Below are 19869 nucleotides of genomic sequence, written 5' to 3'. Positions count from 1 at the left end.
CCTCTAATTCTATCCATGTTGCTGCAAATGACAGTGTTTCATTCTTTTTTTAATGGAGGAATAATATTTTATTGCAATAATATTTTATATTTAATATTAATAAAATATTAAATATAAATGCAATAATATTTAATATTTATTATTAATAAAATAATATTTTATTGCATTGAATATAATATTTAATGGAGGAATAATATTTATTGCATATATATACAATATATATGTATACTACACTCTCTTTCTTTCTTTTTTTTTTTTGAGATGGAGTTTCAGTCTTGTTGCCCAGGCTGGAGTGCAGTGGCACGATCTTGGCTCACTGCAACCTCCGCCCCTCGGTTCAAGCAATTCTTCTGCTTCAGCCTCCCGAGTAGCTGGTATTACAGTAGCACCCCACCACGCCCAGCTACTTTTTTGTATTTTTAGTAGAGATGGTGTTTCATCATGTTGGCCAGCCTGGTCTGGAATTTCTGATCTCAAATGATCCATCCGCCTCGGCCTCCTAAAGTACTGAGATTAAAGGTGTAAGCCACCGTGCCTGACCCAAATGTATACTACACTTTCTTTAGCCATTCATCCACTGATAAACACTTAGGTTGATTTCACATTTTGGCTATTATGAATATTGTTGCAATAAACATAGGAGCACAGACATCTTTCAATATATTGATTTCCTTCTTTTAAAATATATACCCACTACTGAAATTGCTGGACTGTGTGATAGTGTTATTTTCAGTTTTTTGAGAACTGAAAAACTCCATACTGTTCTGAAGTAGTGAAGTGTTCTAATTTACATTTTCACCAACTGTGTATAAGGGTTCCTCTTTCTCCGTATCCTCAGCAGCAGTTGTTATTGCCTGTCTTTCATATATAAGCCATTTTAAATGGGGTGAGATATCTCATCAACAGCTTCATCAGCTGAATGAATTGCACTCTGTTTGCATGTCTGTGATGATTAGTGATGTTGAGCAGTTTTTCATATACCTGTTGACCATGCTTATGTCTTCTTTTGAGAAATGTCCAAATCTTTTGCCCATTTTTAAATCAGATTTTTTTATTGAGTTGTTTGAGTGCCTTATATATTCTGTTCAGTAATTTTTTGTCAGATGAGTCATTTGAAAATATTTTTTTCCCATTCTGTAGGTTGTCTCTCACTTTATTTTTTCTTTTGTGGTGCAGAAGCTTTTTTGTTTGATGTAATAACATTTGTCTATTTTTGCTTTGGCTGTGCTTTTGTGGTCTTACACAAAACATCCTAGCCCAGACTAATATCCCAGAGCATTTCCCCAGAGTCTTCTTCCAGCAGTTTCATAGTTTCAGGCCTTTGATTTAAGTATTTAATCCTTTTGATTTTATTTTTATGTATGGTGAGGGATAGGGCTCTAGTTTCATTCTTCTGCATATGGGTCTTCAGTTTTCCCAGCAACGTTTATTGAAGAGACTGCCCTTTCTCCAATCTTACCACCTTTGTTGAATCTGAGTTGGCTGTAAATGAGAGAATTGATTTCTGGGTTCTCTATTCTGCTCCATTGGTCTATGTGTCTGTTTTGTTTTTGTTGCTGTTGTTGTTGTTCTCTCCCACAAGATAATTTCCTGGAGATTCTTCCAAGTAGTTTTTTTTTTTTTTTCTCAGTTGTTCATTCCCTTTCATTTCTGAGTGATATCCTATGGTATAGATGTAGTACATTTAAAAAATTCAACCTTGGCAAACATCTAGGTTGCTTCCAGTTTTTGACTATTCTAAATAAGGATGCTATGAATATTTGTATATAGATCTTTTGGGAGCATACATTTCCATTTCTTCTGATAAATGCTAAAAAGTGCAATGAATGGGTTATGTTACAATAGTATTTTAGTCTTTTAAGATGCAGTCAAATTGCTCTCTAGAGTGATTGTCCAATTTTACACTCCCACCAACAATGTAGGAATGATTGTTTCTCCACATCTCTGCCGCATTTAGTGTTGTTGCTTTACTGAACCACTTTAATGGGTATGTAGTGACATGTCCCAGTGGCCTTGATTTGCATGTTATAGTGACGTTGAGCATCTTTTTATGTACTTATTCACCATCAGTATTTCTTTCTTACTGAAGTGTCTGTTCATGTCTTTTGACCATTTTGAAACTGATTTGTTAGATTTTATACTGTTGAGATATACATATATCTCAAAGTCCTTTTGCTCAACACACTAGTTTTTGTGCTGTTTTATTTCTTTACCTCTTGTAATAATTAGAGATGTTTATTATTTAATACTGCCTCTATTCAATTTTCATATATTCATCTTTTTGTTATAGTTTAAGTTATTGCCTAAACATTATCATAGATATAGAACCATATGTGTATAACTATTACAGTTTAACACAATTTATATCAATTTCAGAAAATGTTGGAACTTTAAGACACTTTAATTCTTTTGTTTTTCCTTCTGTTTCAGCATATTTTTGATATACTTAAAAAATGTAAATTAGATACTTCAAAATATATTATTGCTTTCATGTAACTATTCAAACATATTCTACTTTTAATCTTTCTTCTCATTTCTTTCTTTTGGTTCTATTTTCCTTCTGCCTTAAGAGCTCTCTTAATGTTTCTATTAAGAGAATGCATATTTTTTAAAAGTGTATATTTATTTTTTTTTTATTTTAAAAAATGCAGTTATATTATTTGAAGACATTTAGCTAGAGAAATTTCTGGCAAGAAAGAAATTGTCTGAATGGGTCCAGATGACTCCTTACATTTTCATTTTTATGGCATTCAGCACATCAACAGCTTCATCAGCTGAATTAATTACACTCAATACACATGACAGCAATAAGCAGTTACAAACATAGCACTATTCAGAATGGATTTCATAGAGATTCACATTCAAGAGCTAATTTATTGTTTACTCATTCACTCAATCAATATTGATTTAATATCTGTAAGTGGGAGACATTGCGTTTGATTCTTTCTCTGAAAAAGCTCACGGACTAGTAGTAGTAGATTCAGTGAGGGATCAGGGGGCAAGAAAAGATAAATAAGTGATTTACACTAGATTTATAGATGAATAATATACTATTGCATATATATGTATATGTACATATGAATGTAATATATGTATACTACACTTCTTTAGCCATTCATCCACTGATAGACACTTAGGTTGATTTCATATTTTGACTATTATGAATAGCGCTGCCCATGATTACAAATAAATAAAATTATTTAGCTTGGCTCAAACTTAGGATATTATTTCTTGGTGGCTTTTTTGCCATAGCTCATGATTTTAACTTTAATTGCAATCAAGTTGTGTTACAGTCATGTACTATTGTGTATGTATAAATTAAAACATATTTTTATCATGTTTTGATATTTTTATCAGTCATGATATTTTTATCAGTGATATTTTATCATGATATTTTTATCAATCATGATATTTTTATCAGTAATAACATAGTTTACATTTATCATAATGTAATGACCCTGATTCAGATATAAATATCTGCTTTAAATTTTGAAGTATGTTATAATATTGCAGTGTCAAGGGTATTACAATAAGAGTTAAAGATTGTTAAAACTGGCTGTCCTTTTAATCTCTTCAAGCTTTAATTTATTTATATGCAAAATGAGCATATAAATATGTGCACGTCAGTTTATATAATATTATATACATATTATACATATATTTGAATTTGAGAGTTTAATTTTGAGGAGCGCTCTCAGTGTTTAGCATACTTTATGACTGAAAGTACTCAACAAATATTTATTAAATGAATTTTAATGAAAAAAGTTAATGTCTTAGTTTTTTCCTTAGGTAGAATTATCATCTACTGCATGCTTTTTAAACACTATGAAAATCAACAATATTGAAAGTAGGCTTTTGGACTTTAAAAGTTCTCAAATGACAGTAGAATTTCTAGTTTTCTCCCAGAGTGCACACGCTGTTTACCTTGAGATGAAGACGTTTCAGATGGTGACAGGTTTGACACTGGTGGATGAAGTTTAGTATCTAAACAGTAGGCAAGTTTAGTGGTTATAAAAATTGTGCTTTTAATAACACAGCAATCTTAGCAAATGGGTCTCTAACAATAAAGCCAAATATGTATCTGGCTTATAGTAAATACTGAATTCATGGCTGTTCATTGAAGGAGGGGAAGCTTCAGGAATGTATATTTTAGGGGATCTGAGGAGGAAGCACAATTAGTGAATGTGTGAAACAGAAAAAAGTAGATAGGCATAAAAAAAACTATGACGTAAGGATGTCATAGAAGCTATTTCAATCAAGGTTTTAAGGAGAAGAAACAGTTGATTGTATCAACTACAGAAAAGAAATACTGAAAGAACTGAGGAACAGTGATTAATTTGGGGGTGACTTTGGGTAGAATAATTGTAGAAGCTAATTGATAAAAAAATAGTTTATAGGAAGAAAGATAATGACAGTAGAGAAAGGAGCACAATGTGTAAGAGTATATTCATAAAAATGTGATGCGGGGGAAAGGGGAATATAACATTTAAGCATTCCATGGCATGAGTTACTAATTGAGAAGGAAGACTCACTTTTTTATTTTTTGAAACAGAGTCTCACTCTGTCACCCAGGCTGGAGTGCAGTGGCACTATTTCGGCTCACTGCAACCTCTGCCTCCCGGATTTAAGTGATTCTCCTGTCTCAGCCTCCTGAGTAGCTGGGATTACAGGCTCCCACAACCATGCCAGCTAATTTTTGTATTTTTTATTAGAGATAGGTTTTTGCCATGTTGGCCAGGCTGGTCTCAAACTCATGACCTCAAGTGATCTGCCTGCGTAGGCACCCCAAAGTTCTGGGATTACAGGCATGAGCCACTGTGCCTGGCAGAGAAGGAAGACTCAATGGCAAATATGCTCATAAACAGAAACAGCACCCACTTCTGATGCGGCAGTTGCCCTTCAGTTTCATCATCATGATGTGGCATGTGGGTCTCAAAAGTGGATACAGAAGTTGGACTGATTGCATTCCACTTTCACAGATTGGTCAGGAGGTCCACAAGGACTGGTCTGTATGTAACTCAGGAACAATCAATAATTTTTAGAAAACATCAACTAAATACCATTAAGACCCTTTCCATAAGTCATGCAAATATTCCTTCCTCTGGCATAAACCTCTTCACTTGTTCTTACACAATTATGTAGGGGATTAAAAAAGAAACTGTCATAATACCCTTAAAATATATAACTCTCTTTGGAAAAGTCCACACTTCCTTTGAAAAATTCTAGATCAATTTTGTATAGTTCTTTCAATCTAGGGCAAATTAGCTTGCTAAAGAGTCGTTATTTGTTTCATTTTTCCAGTTTATTATAACACACTTACTAGGGTAATTGGAAGGACTAAGAAAGATCAGAAAAATAATAGGGTAATTTGGTGGTGATGGAAACAAAGAGGTTATAGTTAAAGAACAGAAATGTGAGAATTCAAGTCTGACAGTGGAGCTGTCTTGGACAACACTAGATATCAAGTTAGCAAAAGCAGTGGATTGTGAAAGTAAAATGGAGATGGACTTGTTTGTTTTTGTTCCTTACTTACAGATTAAAGTCTCCGAGTGCTGTGCTAATGCTATGAGAGGTATAAAATAGCATATATGGCTTTTCCTTCAAGGAGCTAGCAGCTTAGTAAGATCGAACAGGATTTAGCTGTTACACAAACATGTTTAATACCACAGAGAACAAATGTTGCAATAAAGGAATCAGGAAGTCTAGGGGCACTAAAGTGGAAGAGATTCATTCCAAATACAAGGGTTATAGAAAATATCATGGAAGAGATGGCACCTGAGTTAACTTCTTAAAATTTGAAATGGATTTTGACAGGCAGAAATAACACAACTGGTATTTTTGACAGATTTTTCAGTTCTTAAGAAGTCCAGTCTATAGCCTTTAAAATACAGCCTGAGGTGTGCAGAATATGTGTTGCCTTCTTCATTTCACGACTAGAGGAACTGCGGGTCAGAGAGTTTCCCAGTGTTAACTGACTTGCAAGGACCTTGGAGATGTTGAAGGAGCATAGATGGGCATTTCACACAAAGCGTACCAGGAAGAAAGACACTGTTGCATAAAGTGCAGGACTTCTTTAGGGAATGATGAGTTATGTGGTTTCAACCCATGAAACATCTAGTGAATTTAAGGTCTGGAAAATAAGTCACAAAAAATAACTTGAAAAAGCTCCTGATGTACCTAAACAGCTTAGGTTTGTGCCTGAAAGATTAAAGAGAAGACACAGCAGTGAACTAAGGTAGTGCACACAGGGAAGAAACAACTCAGGCCTGCTGTGTGTGGATTACACTCAATAAGACAGAGTAAAACGCTACAGTCACAAACCCGAGGGGCCTCTTCTTATTTCTTCCTTTCCTTGAATAGCATCCTCCCACCAATTAAGTGATAATGAAATCAAGTAAATGAGTCAATGTTCCGTCTTCACACGGGGCCACTCTGTGAGACTGATTTTTCTCATAATTCCTTTTGTGTATTGCAATACCCTTCTCACATACCTCAGACTTTATTCTCACTTTTTCTCCATATCCTTCACCCCACAGAGAGATATTTCTAAAATATAAGCATGACCCTTTTCCTCCAGTGCTTCAATGTCTCCAGTGGCTCCCCTGACCCTCAGGATCAAGTTGCAGCAAGATATGTGAATTATCACTGATTTTGCCTTGTCCAATCACCAACTTCATGACTTGCCTCCTCTTCAGATCCACACACAATATGCCAGACAACGCATATTTCTCTGGATATACTATGCTTTTCATGCTTTGAACATTTTCTTTTGGATTAATTATCTTCTCTTTAAAAGTTTTGCTTTCCCTTACCTGCCCCAGCCAAGCCATCCCACTGCTTAACCCAACATGGTGGAGCAGTTTTGATTCTACTCACTCCTTCATAATTCATTTTAAAAAGCAGTTATTGAATCACGTCATTTCTAATGCCTTTAAGGGGGACATTATACGTAGAACTTCAACCATATGTGAAAGTACCGAGATCCCTGTTAAATCTGTAAATCGTTCTCATTTTTTAGGGGAAATTGGGGCACAACTAAGTGAACTAAGTTGCTTCATCTTCACTCTCACTAATATAGGTTTATTTCAGTTTCATATCACTTCAAGTTTTACCAGTGAGAGTCCTTCCCTCGCTGGTCTAACAGGACCACCCAAGCCACACAAATCTAGCCATTGTGGTCCTCTAGGTGGAGTTCTGCAGTGGTTCCTTGCAGACTTTAAGCCCACCTCATTCTGAGTCTGCCTGTTTTTCCATGGTGAGCTCCCAGAACTCATGCTCATTCCAGCCACTCCAAACTTTTACATTTTAGTCTCTGTGGCATAAAAGTACATATCCTCTTGTGGGGTAAAATCAACAATGAATCAAAACAGGAATCACAAACTGTATTAATTAGAAATGATGTATATTTATTTGATCGCTTATGTTAGGTTGAAAATTATTCATGAATTTATATAGTGAGCAGTATACTTTTCATTCAAGGAAGACTAAATTTGTATTTTAAATGAATAAACCTACTTTGAAATTGAGCAACATTTGAAAATACTTTTTACTGCCAGAAGAGTTACCAAGAATCTTTAGAAAACTGTATAAGTGGACAGTGGAAAAATAAGCCTGAACAAAAAACTTCGGACTAACTCTTCAGTGATGTAATTTTTGCGTGTGTGTATATATATATATAACTAAGACTAAGACACATAGTTTTGTCTGGGTATCCATAAGGTTACTGTTAATGCTGTAAAAGTTTAATGTCTCACAATGCTAAATTAATGGGTAATGGAGTCTATTGATTCCATAATAAATATTAACTCTTATTGTTTATCTAGAATTACATTTTCTAAAAGCTACAAATAAAAACAAAAGCACTGCAGTTTTTCCCTAGTGCTTGATGAGACAATAATTCTATGTGGGTACGTTTTCTTTTAACACTGAAATATTGCAACCAAGACCATATTGATAGATTATTCAGGGGAATATTATACATAGAACTTCATCCATATATTAAAGTATTTAGATCCACCAGTTATTCAGAAAATACTTGTTAAATCTGTACAGTAAATTCTTCTCACTTTAGATGAAATTGAGGCACAACTAAGTGAGCTAGTTTACTAATAACCTTCTTTACTTAGTAATAGAGGCCCCAGATAACTGTAATTTTTATGATCAACTTATTCTATCAGTGGTCATATGTAATCAAATAAACTGTTCAAGTGTTTCACTTATGTTCATGAAAGAGTTTCCATATTTGAAAGGTTGAGACAGAACGTAAAAATTGATATGTATTAACTTACAAGTCTAGTTTCATAAAAGATCAGCCCCTCAATTATTCTATGTAGGGACTATGTAGCATCCGTAATTACATAGATTGAAGATTTGATCTAAGTGTACTGACTTTTATTAGCTAAAGATATCTAGCTGCTGTTATTCATTTAAAGCAGAGAAGACAAATATGATCAAGATATGCTTTAATTTATGGTAAATGAAGCAGTGATTACAACCGGTGAGCAGAAAGAAATATGTATTACTAAACTCCAATTATTTCTCATTTTCTATGGATGGTTAAACTTCTGTCTGAATACTTTAAACATCTTACTTGCTGTTAAACATCAGAATGAAAGCTAAAAATATCGTGTGAAATTATAACATTATTTTCATTCAATGCGTACACTGTCACAAAATCAAACTAACTTTATTTCAAAGAAATGCACAACAGTTATACTTCTGAAATTCTTTTAATGTATTTTTAAAAGAAAACAAAAACGTATATCCGAGCACATCCCTGTTTTCATTATAAAGTGCTGTGTCCAAAATATGAGAACCAGTTTCTCTAAAAATATTGACAATTTGAACCCTCAGAGTCGTGAATGCCCAAGGCCTTACCGTGTGCCCAGTTCTGAGACAGGAAGGCAGAGTGGCATAAATCTAGCAGGAGACCTAAGTCAGACATGCTCTATCGGATTTTCTTTGTTTGGGGATTAAACTCATGTTTTATATCCACAAATGTCTAGTAGAAGAGCCAGGAAAGGTGTTTGTTTGGAGAAAACATATAAATTTATACATTTTACATAGCATTTTGAATACTGAATTGCAGAAGTTTTCTATTCATAATTGACTGGAATTGAAATATAGTTTGTGTACCATGTTGCACAATGAAGTAATTCTTAAGCATGAGACTTTGGCTGGCTTCCATCCATTTTGGGATTTTATATATTCCTGTCCATTAAGTTTATATCAAAATATTAAAATATCTGGAAGTAAGGAAGTCACTGAAACTATAGGGCACACTTTTAAATTCAATAGCACTTTTGTGAACAATTTTTAAAAGCATCATTTAATTGTCTATGACAACAAAAACAAAAGTCAATAATATACTTTCAGAATGCTTAGACTGATCATAACATTTTAAGAAAAAAGTTTAATGTTAATGAAATTTTCAGCATCCATGCAAATGGAGAGCATGATCATTTAGACCTGGAAAGGAGGTATGAATCTCTTGTTCCAAATCATCTTTGAGAAGATGAACAGACTGAGAATGAGGGTGGAGAACAACGGATAAAGTGCTGCCACTCACGTTATCAAGTGACTTTTTAATGTCACGCTGAATGTTTTATTGCCTGTGTTTGCGATCTTTCTAAGTCAGAAAATGCATTGACAAATGTTAAGAGGAGACAAAGGTAGCCTAAATAATAAGTAAACTATGCATAATGTTATAGCAAACTGGGAAAAGAATGCATCTAAAATTTCTTAGATTCTCTTTCATTTACATATTGTATGTTTTAGAAGTCAAAGTTTCTCCATAGTTACCTGAATCTAAAGATGCTTCCTACTAAATTGAAATTGTATGTCATTTGGGTCTATCTTCAGTGTTTCATTTAAAACAGAGATGTTTATAAAGTCAGGTAACCAAATATGAATTTGGAGGCTGATATTTATATTGTTTCAAAGATAAGCTTTTCAACAGATACTATTATGAGTTGCAAATAGATCAATGACAGTATGTTTTGATCTGATTTGTTCTCAACCTCTGCAGGCAGAATGCCTTTCAAGTCATTGCTGTGGATGGGGTCTGCAGTGGGATTATTCAGAGCCTCTCTGCTGAAGACTGCGTTGACTGGCTACAAGCAATAGCAACTAATATTTCAAATCTCACAAAGCACAATGTAAGTGACGATTCAAGGAATACCTAGCCAGGGTTTATCAGGCGTTATAAAATCCTTCAATTATATATGTAACTTCACATCAATTGTTTAGTGTTCTTCTCAGAATGAGACATTCATTATGAAAGCAATTTTGGAATACTTATTGAAAGAAAATTGAGAGTTCTAGCCCAATTTATGGTTCAATAATTTGCATAGATTTCCATTAATAAGCATCATAAATCCCTACAGTACTTAAGCAAATGAAAACAAGTGGTTAGCATATAATCGCTAAATATATTTAAGTAAAATCGTTCTGGACTAATATAATACTGGAATTCAAGACAGCATTATTGGTTTACCTTTAGAGATCTTAGAATTACAGTTAGGAAGGTTTGAGGAGTAGTAGGCTAGGACGAAAGAGTTAGCATAGAGACTGAAGGAAACAGTCAGAAGAGTCAGAAGATTGCCGTTATCTCACATTAGGTAGAGCCTGGTCTGTATTATTAGAAATGGCTTCTCTGCATTTTCTCTCTTTCCACTACAACCGTTTCTTCCTTCCACATTCCTGTGTCTCTTTATTGTAGCTATCTTTGCATTATTTTAACTCTTTAATAACCTAAACAATTCTTTCTCCCTGTTATTAATAATTCTATGAGAAATATAGTCTAACAAAATATACAAAACCATAAACCTCAGCTTACTGAATATCAATCTAGGTATCATTAATAATAATTGTTTTAGAAAAAGTACTTGTCATCATCCATACCCTTGTGTTAATTCTCTCCTCAGTCCACAATTGTTCATGCCATGTTGAGGCATTTCAGAAGTCCTAAGGGAGATCGGGAGTCTAATATACAAATGGTCAAGCAGAAATACATAACTCTGTCACCAGCACGTGAACACACAAAATTGTTCTTATGTAAATGGCCCTTCAGATCGAAGTATCCTTGCACAGAGTAGACTTTGCTTTGAAACATAAGAAGGGATTGTGGCGACTATACCTTTCTAAAACTACAGGAGGACCACTAGCCAATAAAGGCAACTGTCTTGTTTCCAGTCTATGGCTATTTCAAACAATGCCATCATAATGGCCATGGATACGGTGATGGGATGCTCTGGGAATAGGGTTGACAGTCGTGGGATACGTGCATGGTCAGTTTTACCATGCCATGCTAAGTGTTTTCCAATTGGCTGTGCAGTTTACCCCTCACTCTTGGTGGATGATATGTCTCTTTCTATAGATAATTTTCAAAACTCTGGGTCACCCTGCCTTTTGAATTTTTGGTTATTTGATTCATGTGGAAATGTGCTTCCAGTGTGAATAAAAACAGATTTTCTTTTTTTCTTTTTGGTGATTCTAGGATAGGTGCAAATATGCCAAGCCTTACCCAGGGTCATCCCTCAACAAGGAGGCTAGACATGGGTGTGCCTAGCTTGGGCAAGAGTGAGCGCTCACTCCAAGCCCGCCCTTGCTAATCCAGTGTTGTCACCATATTAGAGTTGAGGTTGCACAAGAGGGCATAGGTTTCAGAATGACTGAAAAACAAAGAAAAAAAAGGGAAAAGAAATGCAGTGTTTCTCTGGGGACTGTCTCCTCTCCTTCGACTGACATACATGGATGTTTCTAGAGTTAAACACAGAAAAATACCGCATGAGGCTAGGGAATTTATTACAGAAATGATTAGTTTCTTAAAAACAAGTTATGAACATATTTGTGAGACAAATGTTTTTGAAAGAACACAATGTTAAACTTTAAATCCAAAGTTTTTTTTTTTTTTTTTTTTCTCCTTACCTAGATCCAAATTTGCATTGACCTAAAATCTTGGGAATACTGTCATGTTGTATTTCTTCAAACGGTCTATTCAGTTAGAATGCTGTGCTTCAGCTGACAAGCATTTGAAAAGTCAATGCTTTAGTTAAAAGCAACAGCAACAACAAAACAGTGAAGATGCAAATGTCTCTACCTTCTGTAAGCCTAAGGAAGGACAAGCCACATTTTACTGCTTGCTTTTCATCTTTGTATTAAGTGCTCACCATCTTACTTAGGAAAGCAAATGATTCCCCTATACTATTGTTTTAACGGTTGGGAGATCCGTATGTTTGTTGAATATTAAAAGTTATGTATTTCTTCTTTCACCTCCTATTTCTATATTCTAATTACATGTTCTTTTGTTCTTGTAATCAGTTTCCATTCAAAAGCATTAGGTTACAATGTACTCTGATATGGAAAGTACTACTTAAATGTTGAAAAGTTATTAGGCATAGCATAAAAAAAGTGAAAGTCACATTGACTTTGGAGAAGACACAATGCATTGATGAAACAATATGGTTGATTAGCATAAAGAAACAAATTAGGCAGAAAGAGTAGCTAGGAAAACTTTTGATTAGGATAGTTAGATATCAGTTCTACTTCTCTTACTTTTTTTTAATTCTAAAGATATACTGGAAATAATACCTTATGGAAAGATATAGAACTTTTTCTTTATTTGCGAATATTCTGAGAGCATAGGCTTGTGTAAGTCTGACTTGAATAGTTTGTTAATAATAGGTGCAGAAATAAAAATATTGTGATACAATATTTAAAGAAATTCCACTCAAGAGATTATCAGGCATAAAATAAAACTGAAAAAAGGATTAAAATGCATATAAAATAATAAGTTTGACAGTTTAAAAATTGTGCTATTGAAATAAGACATACATATGTATATAAACTTTTTAATAATGAATCACATTTTGTTGTAAACTAGTTGGAGAACAGACAGGGGAAGGATAAAAGAGAGCAAAAACAAAAAACAAAAAACAACCTGTGTTAGAATAATTAGATCAACGTACTGATCATTTTCTTTTCTCTTTGCTCACTAGTTTCTAAAAGTAATCTTATGAGACTGGGATTTTCATACCCAGTTTTTAAAAATTCTATATAATTATAGTTGCTATCTGAAAAATCTCTTCTTCCAGAAATAATTGATCATAATGGTTAAAAAATACCTAGACACACACTGACAATGTAAAATTGTATTTTATCATTATTCAGAGTGGCTCCAAAATATTTATAATAGTTGTTAATATTTGATATTTAGTGAATGATGTCTAGTAGAAAGAGTGTGAAGGCTTTAGGGACTTGTCTTAAGCTGTATTGGCACAGGTTTCAACTCATTTATTCAAATTCTATGCTTTCACATTGGAAAGCAAAGCATGGCAGAGGCTATGCTGTTGTGGGGTAGGTGGGGTTCAGTTCATTTCTTAACCAGCACTCAAATAATGAGCATTTGCTATTATTTTAGATGAGCATTCACTCCCAGTATCTATTATTTTAGGTAAAGTGGACTTGAGTAGATTCTAAAACGTAAAATTTATAAATTGTAAGAAAGATTAATTGATTCCAATTAATAATTTGCCAATTTTTTTCATTCATTATTTCACCAGCTATAGGAACAAGTATTGGTAGAAAGTTATCAATTTTTATTTCCATGATTACTTATTATTAAATAATTGAAGACTTTAAAATATGCAATGTTGTAATAGGGTGAAGTTTTTGGGAACCTTGGAAATAAGTAAATATATTTGGCATAATATATAAGGGATATGAATCATCAGACTTTGAAGGGTAGGTTAGTAAGATGCTCCCCCATGATTTTCACTTCCTGATATTTATACCCTTATGGGATCACCTTCCATGTCCGTTGGCTGCATAGTGAGCTCTGAAGCAGACGCTTCTCTTACAAGACTTCAGATGAGATAGCAGATGACTCTTGAGAGCCTTTTGAGAAATCCAGTACATGCTAACCCACACTAATCACATGCTGAGAGCTCAGCACATGCCAGTCACCTCAGGGATCAACACACAAAGATGTACCAACCAGAGGCCCATGCCAGCTGTTCCCTACCCTGCACTCCATCTCACACCACAGAAGCACAGGCTGTACAGACGAGTTATTTACTTCTTATTATAACCTTGGACCCTTTCTGCCCTGGAAAGTGAGGGTGGGCAAGAAGGCTGGGCCCAGCATGCACCACCACTTCTTTGAGGGCCGATCCCTCCCACAGCATCAGGTCGGTGGGGGCAGGGGTAGAGGTTAGAGAGTAGGGGAGAAAGCCAAAAATAAAAAACAAAAACAAACAAAACAGGGGATGAAGACCCAGCTATGCCACATGTGGACTCCTGACATACAGAGATTATAGGATAATAAATATTTTGTTAAAGTCACAAAGTTTTGGGATATTCTGTTACACAGCAATAGGGAACTGTATTAGTTTCCTAAAATTCCAAATTTTCGTAAAACAATTTCAAAGCAAATTACCACAAACTTAGTTACTTAAAACAACAGAAATTCATTTTCTCACAATTCTGTGGCCCATTTGTCTGAAATCTGAAGCCATCCCTCTGGATACATCCCTCTGGACTCTGTAGTGGAGAAGCCTTGTTTCTCCCAGTCTCTGGTGGCTGCCACCATTCCCTGGCTCACAGCCACATCACACAGACCTGTGCTTCTGTGGTTACATTGGTTCTTTCTCTGTGTGTCACTTATGAGAACACTTGTCATTGGTCCCAGGTCCCACTCACATATTACAGCCTGACCTCACGATCTTTAACTGAAGTAGATCTGCAAGGATCCTTTATCCAGTTCTAGGTTTTTGATGTGGATATTTTGGGAGGAGCATTTTTGGCCTACCACAAGAACTATCCAGCAGGTGAACAACATGATTAGATTTAGACAGTTCTGTCTGATTTTTGTGCAGTGTCTATGGTAGCAGCTCAGTTTCAAAGCCTTTGCTTCGCCATTTGGGTGTTCCACACATGCATTGCTTGGGGTGGACCCAGAGCTTCTCGCAGTTCAATAAAATTGGGATATCGCTTCCTTCCCTTCCCTCCTAGGTGGGAGTTCCCCACTCTCACTGGATCCCAGCATCACTCTCTTTGGTCTTCTGTCCAGAAATCCAAGACTTTTCTTAGAGTTTAGTTTCCTGTACTGATGCACATTTCCTCGTGACTGGAGAAAACAGCATGAGAAAAGGAGAGAAGAATGGGGATCCCTCATGCCACAGAAACTAATTTTTCCAGATCCTTTAGATTGAGGGTGGATTTTCTCTCCAGGTTTCCAACTGGCCCAGCTGCCCCAGGCTCCATGGCAGCAGCTGCATGGCCAGCGGGCCTTGGAGTCAGCTCAGGAGCCAAAACAAAGGAGCAGTTACAGAGATGTCTTCCATAGCTGCTGGCTCACAGGGGCCTCTTCCTAGGTCTCTGATCAATAGGACACGCTCTCTCAGAGTTTTTGTTTGTTGTCCATGACTTAATTGGTCTTGACTTCAAGTCCATGCTGGGAAATAAAGGAAGCGAGAAAAAGAAAGGGAAAACAAAATAAAAACAGGAAACTCCTGGTTGTCATATTAGTCAATATTCAATTTTTACTTCTTTCTACAAAGTTCTTGCTATCATTTATTGTACAATATTCTCAGATAGTTGTCTTTTGCATTTTATCTAGCGTATTGAGGTATGATCGCTGGGAGAGATGGCTGCAGTGGTTTTATTCCTTCTTGGCTCTAACTGGAAGCAAGAGATACTTTTAATAGAAAACAAAATGTAAGAAACAAAACAACTACATGATATTTGTAGAGTAGTGGAAGAAAATAACTGCTATCTGAGTTTGTTGTACCTTGGAAATATTTTTTAAAAGTCCTGATAAAATAAATTTATTTTCAGACAAATATAAAAATAAAGAAAATTCAACAAAACAAAGATTTACTAAAAGACATATTCAAGGTACTTTTAATTTTTTTGTATTTTTTATTTATTCAACAAATATTTATTGAATACTTGACTATGATGGATCAGATTCTGTGTTCTATTTTTTTAATTTCTTTTGTTTTCAACTTTTATTTTAGAAATAGGAAGTTCATGTGTAGGTTTGTTACAAAGGTGTATTTTGTGATGCTGAGGTTTAAAGTATAATTGAAGCCATCAACCAGGTAGGGAGCAAAGTAAAGGGTGCTATTTCAGGCAAAGAAAAATCATGCCAGATAGAGGCTTGGAGATGTGAGAAGGGGTAAATAGTACAGGAGAAAATAAATATGTAGATGAATCTAGATGAACATTGTTTGTATTAACATGGCAAACTTTCTTGTGGTGTTTAGATAAATTAACAGCATTACAATATATTACAAAAGCAATATCAAAAATATCCACAAAGCAAATGTAATTAATATTAAACTTTGTTATGTCAAAATGGATTGTTTGTTTCCTAGAGAAAGCCCTAACTAAATTGCCAGAATGTGTATCTTCTAAATTAACAAAGGAATAAGTGAAAAAATAATGCTAATATGTTCTAAAAGAAGTTCACAAAAAAATAAAAACAGAAAGCAAACTAGAGTAGGTTGAACAAATAGTAAGCATACAGTGAGATATCCAAATATAAGATATATTTTTTACAAGACAATGTCTAAAAATATTGGAAGATTGAAGGTGAAAATTTAGAAAAATATAGTGCACCTGAAAAAAGAAGCAACTTGGAAAGGATTCCCTATTTAATAAATGATTCTGGGAGAACTGACTATCCATTTCTGGAAATTGAAACTTCCTTACCCCTTATACAAAAATTAATTCAACATGGATTAAAGACTTAAATGTAAAACCCAAACTAAAATCCCTAAAAGAAAATCTAGGCAATACCTTTCAGGACATAGACATGGACAAAGATTTCATGACAGAAATGCCAGAAACAATTGCAACAAAAGCAAAAATTGACAAATGGAATCTAATTAAAATAAAGAGTTTCTGCATGGCAAAAGAAACTATCTTCAACGTGAACAGACAACCTACAGAATGGGAGAAATTTTTTGCTGTCTATCCATCTGACAAAGGCCTAATATCCAGAGCCTACAAGAAACTTATACAAATTTACAAGAAAAAAAAAACCATTAAAAAGTGAGCAAAGGACATGAACAGTCTCCTCATCAAATAAGACATTCATGCAGTCAACAAACATGAAAAAAAAAAAACTCAACATCACTGGTCATTAGAGAAATGCAAATCAAAACAACAATGGGGTACCATTTCAGGCCAGTTAGAATGGTGATTATTAAAAAGTCAAGAAGCAACAGATGCTGGCAAAGTGGCAGAGAAAAAGGAATGCATCTATACTGTTAGTGGGAATATAAATTAGTTCAACCATTGTGAAAGACAGTGTGGTAATTCCTTAAAGATCTAGAAGCAGAAATACCATTTGATCCAGCAATCCCATTACTGGCTATGTATCCAAAGGAATAGAACTCATTCTATTATAAAGACATATGCATGTGTATGTTCATTGCAGCACTGTTCATGATAGCAAAGACATTGAATCAACCCAAATGCCCATCAATAGTAGATTAAATAAAGAAAACTTGGTACATATATACCAGAGAATGCTATACAGTCATAAAAAGGAATGAGACAATGTCTTTTGCAGGGACGTGGATGGAGCTGGAAGCTGTTATCCTCTGCAAACTAACATGGGAACGGAAAATTAAACACCACATGTTCTTACTTATAAGCAGGAACTGTATGATAAGAACATATGGACACATGGGGGGAACAACACACGCTGGGGCCAGTTGTCGTTGAGGGGAGGGAGAGCATCAAGAAGAACAGCTAATGGGTGTGGGGCTTAATACGTGTGTGAGGGGTTGATCAGGGCAGCAAACCACCATGGCACGTGTTTACCTGTGTAACAAAGCTGCACATCCTACACATGTTCCCCAGAACTTAAAATAAAATGTGACAAAGAAGGAAAACAAACAAATAAATAAATTGACATAATTTGAATATTTCTCTAAGTGTTTAATAACTAAATGGATTTGAAGCTTTTACATTGAGATTATGACATTTTACGTAATGCTTCCACGTAAGTTAATGATTTGGTTTGTTCTGTGTCCCCACCCAAATCTCATCACAAATTGTAATCCCCATGTGTCAGGGGAGGGACCTGGTATGACACGATTGGATCATAGGAGTGGTTTCCCCCATGCTGTTCTCATGATAGTGAGTTCTCATGAGAGCTGATGGTTTTAAAAATGTGTGGCAGTTTCCCTTTGCTCTCTCTCCTGCCGCCTTGTGAAGAAGGTGCTTGCTTCTCCTTTGCCTTCCACCATCATTGTAAGTTTCCTGAGGCCTCCCCAACCAGCCAAAACTATGAGTCAATTAAACCTTTTTCCTTTATAAATTACCCAGTGTCAGGTATTTCCTTTTTTTTTTTTTTTTTTTTTTTTTTTTTTTTTTTTTTTTGCTAAATGCCCTGTTTATTCTGCAAACAAGGCTTAGAAATGTATAGACACCATTTGTAGGCTGAGAAATCTGTGTAGTTGTGAGTTCACAACTACACTTCCACAAAAGCAGTAGTGACAGCCGCTTCTGAACACATTAACCTACCATTGTTTGGTTTAGAGCGAACATAGTGAGAATGGATTCCTAATGGCCTGTTTCTCTAAGTGATCGTCACAGTTCGCTGCTCTAGTCTTTAAGAACAAGTGGAGCCTTCACTTGAGCCGCCACCTCCTTGCCGTTCAGGGCTTCAACAATTGCAAGTGCAAACTCGAAGCTGGTCCCAGGCCCCCGACTTGTAAGAATCAGGCCGTCCTTTTCCACACGATTCTCAGAGTAGGTGTAATGACCTCCATTCATCATTTTGTCTTTAGCAAGAGGGTGTGTGGTAACTTTACTTCCAAAACCTATTTCATGAACCAAAAGAGCAGTAGGACCTGCACAGATGGCGGCTATCAGGCCCTTCCGGTTTTCCTGCTCCTTCAGTATCTCCTTCACGGCAGCAGACTCAGATAAATTCTGTGCACCCAGATTACCTCCTGGTAGAACCACCACATCATACGGTCCCTCTTTTTTTGCATCTTCAAGACTGGCATCAGGACAAATGACCACATCACGGCTACACTGTACTGGGTCTTTTCCAGCCAGACCTGCAACGGTGACCTTAATCCCAGTTCGCCTCATGACATCTACAGGGATGACCATCTCCATTTCCTCTGCTCCTTTAGCCAGGATGACCAGAGCTCTTTTGGAAGCCATTTTTATGTTATATGTTTAAAAGGCCCACACCAGGCTGAAGGTGAACGAGGTATTTCTTTATAGCAGTGTGAAAACAGACTAATACAGTTAATTTACAAATTAAATAAATGTGTTTTAAAAACCAGAAAGAAAGAAAAAATACAGTGCAAACCATAAAAGAAAGGTTTGTTGCTTTGTTAATATTAGGCAAAGCAAACTTCACAGCAAATGTATTATTAAATATAGATATGGTCACTTTGTAATAATAAAAATGTTTAATGCACTAGGAAACAAATGCAAACATAATGTCACATGGACTTAAATATATCTAGATGAAATTGAAAATGTAGACTGATGAGAAAGTAAAAATCAGAATATCTCAGAACTAGAGACACAAAATGGTTAAGACCTGGCTATGAGGAAATTGAAAGTAAAATAATAGATTATGGAATCAGAAGAAGAAAATAAAATTCATGCTCAGCTTTTATTTTAGCCTATAGGAAGTCATTATCACATTATCAAGCAGACATTTCCCAATGAACTATTCATTCAGTACTAGGTGTTTAGAATGTCTTCCCAGCCTGAGCGGGAGATCAGAACTCACTTTAATTATCTCTCTTCTATAACCTTTCAGCTTTCCTCACTGTCATTCCTTAGGGTCAAAATAGTCCGGCAAAGATTCTAGCTATCCAACATCCA

General features: G+C 35.3%; 1 protein-coding gene and 1 pseudogene across 23 annotated transcripts in view; one reads left to right on the top strand and one right to left on the bottom strand.

Annotated features, from left to right (window-relative positions):
- Positions 1-19869, top strand: part of LOC105495692 (syntrophin gamma 1) — an 893014-nt gene that overhangs the window by 632340 nt on the left and 240805 nt on the right. For all 23 annotated transcript variants that reach the window (XM_071068281.1, XM_071068276.1, XM_071068279.1 and 20 more), the window contains one exon: positions 10028-10157. In XM_071068281.1, the coding sequence (XP_070924382.1) occupies positions 10028-10157 (130 nt within the window). The remainder of the gene's footprint in view (positions 1-10027; positions 10158-19869) is intronic.
- LOC105495667 (Parkinson disease protein 7 pseudogene) lies at positions 18530-19232 on the bottom strand (annotated as a pseudogene).

The sequence above is a fragment of the Macaca nemestrina genome, chromosome 8 (genome assembly GCF_043159975.1).
Source record: "Macaca nemestrina isolate mMacNem1 chromosome 8, mMacNem.hap1, whole genome shotgun sequence".
Classification (NCBI taxonomy): Eukaryota; Metazoa; Chordata; class Mammalia; order Primates; family Cercopithecidae; genus Macaca; species Macaca nemestrina.
This window is presented reverse-complemented; position numbering and strand designations above follow the sequence as displayed.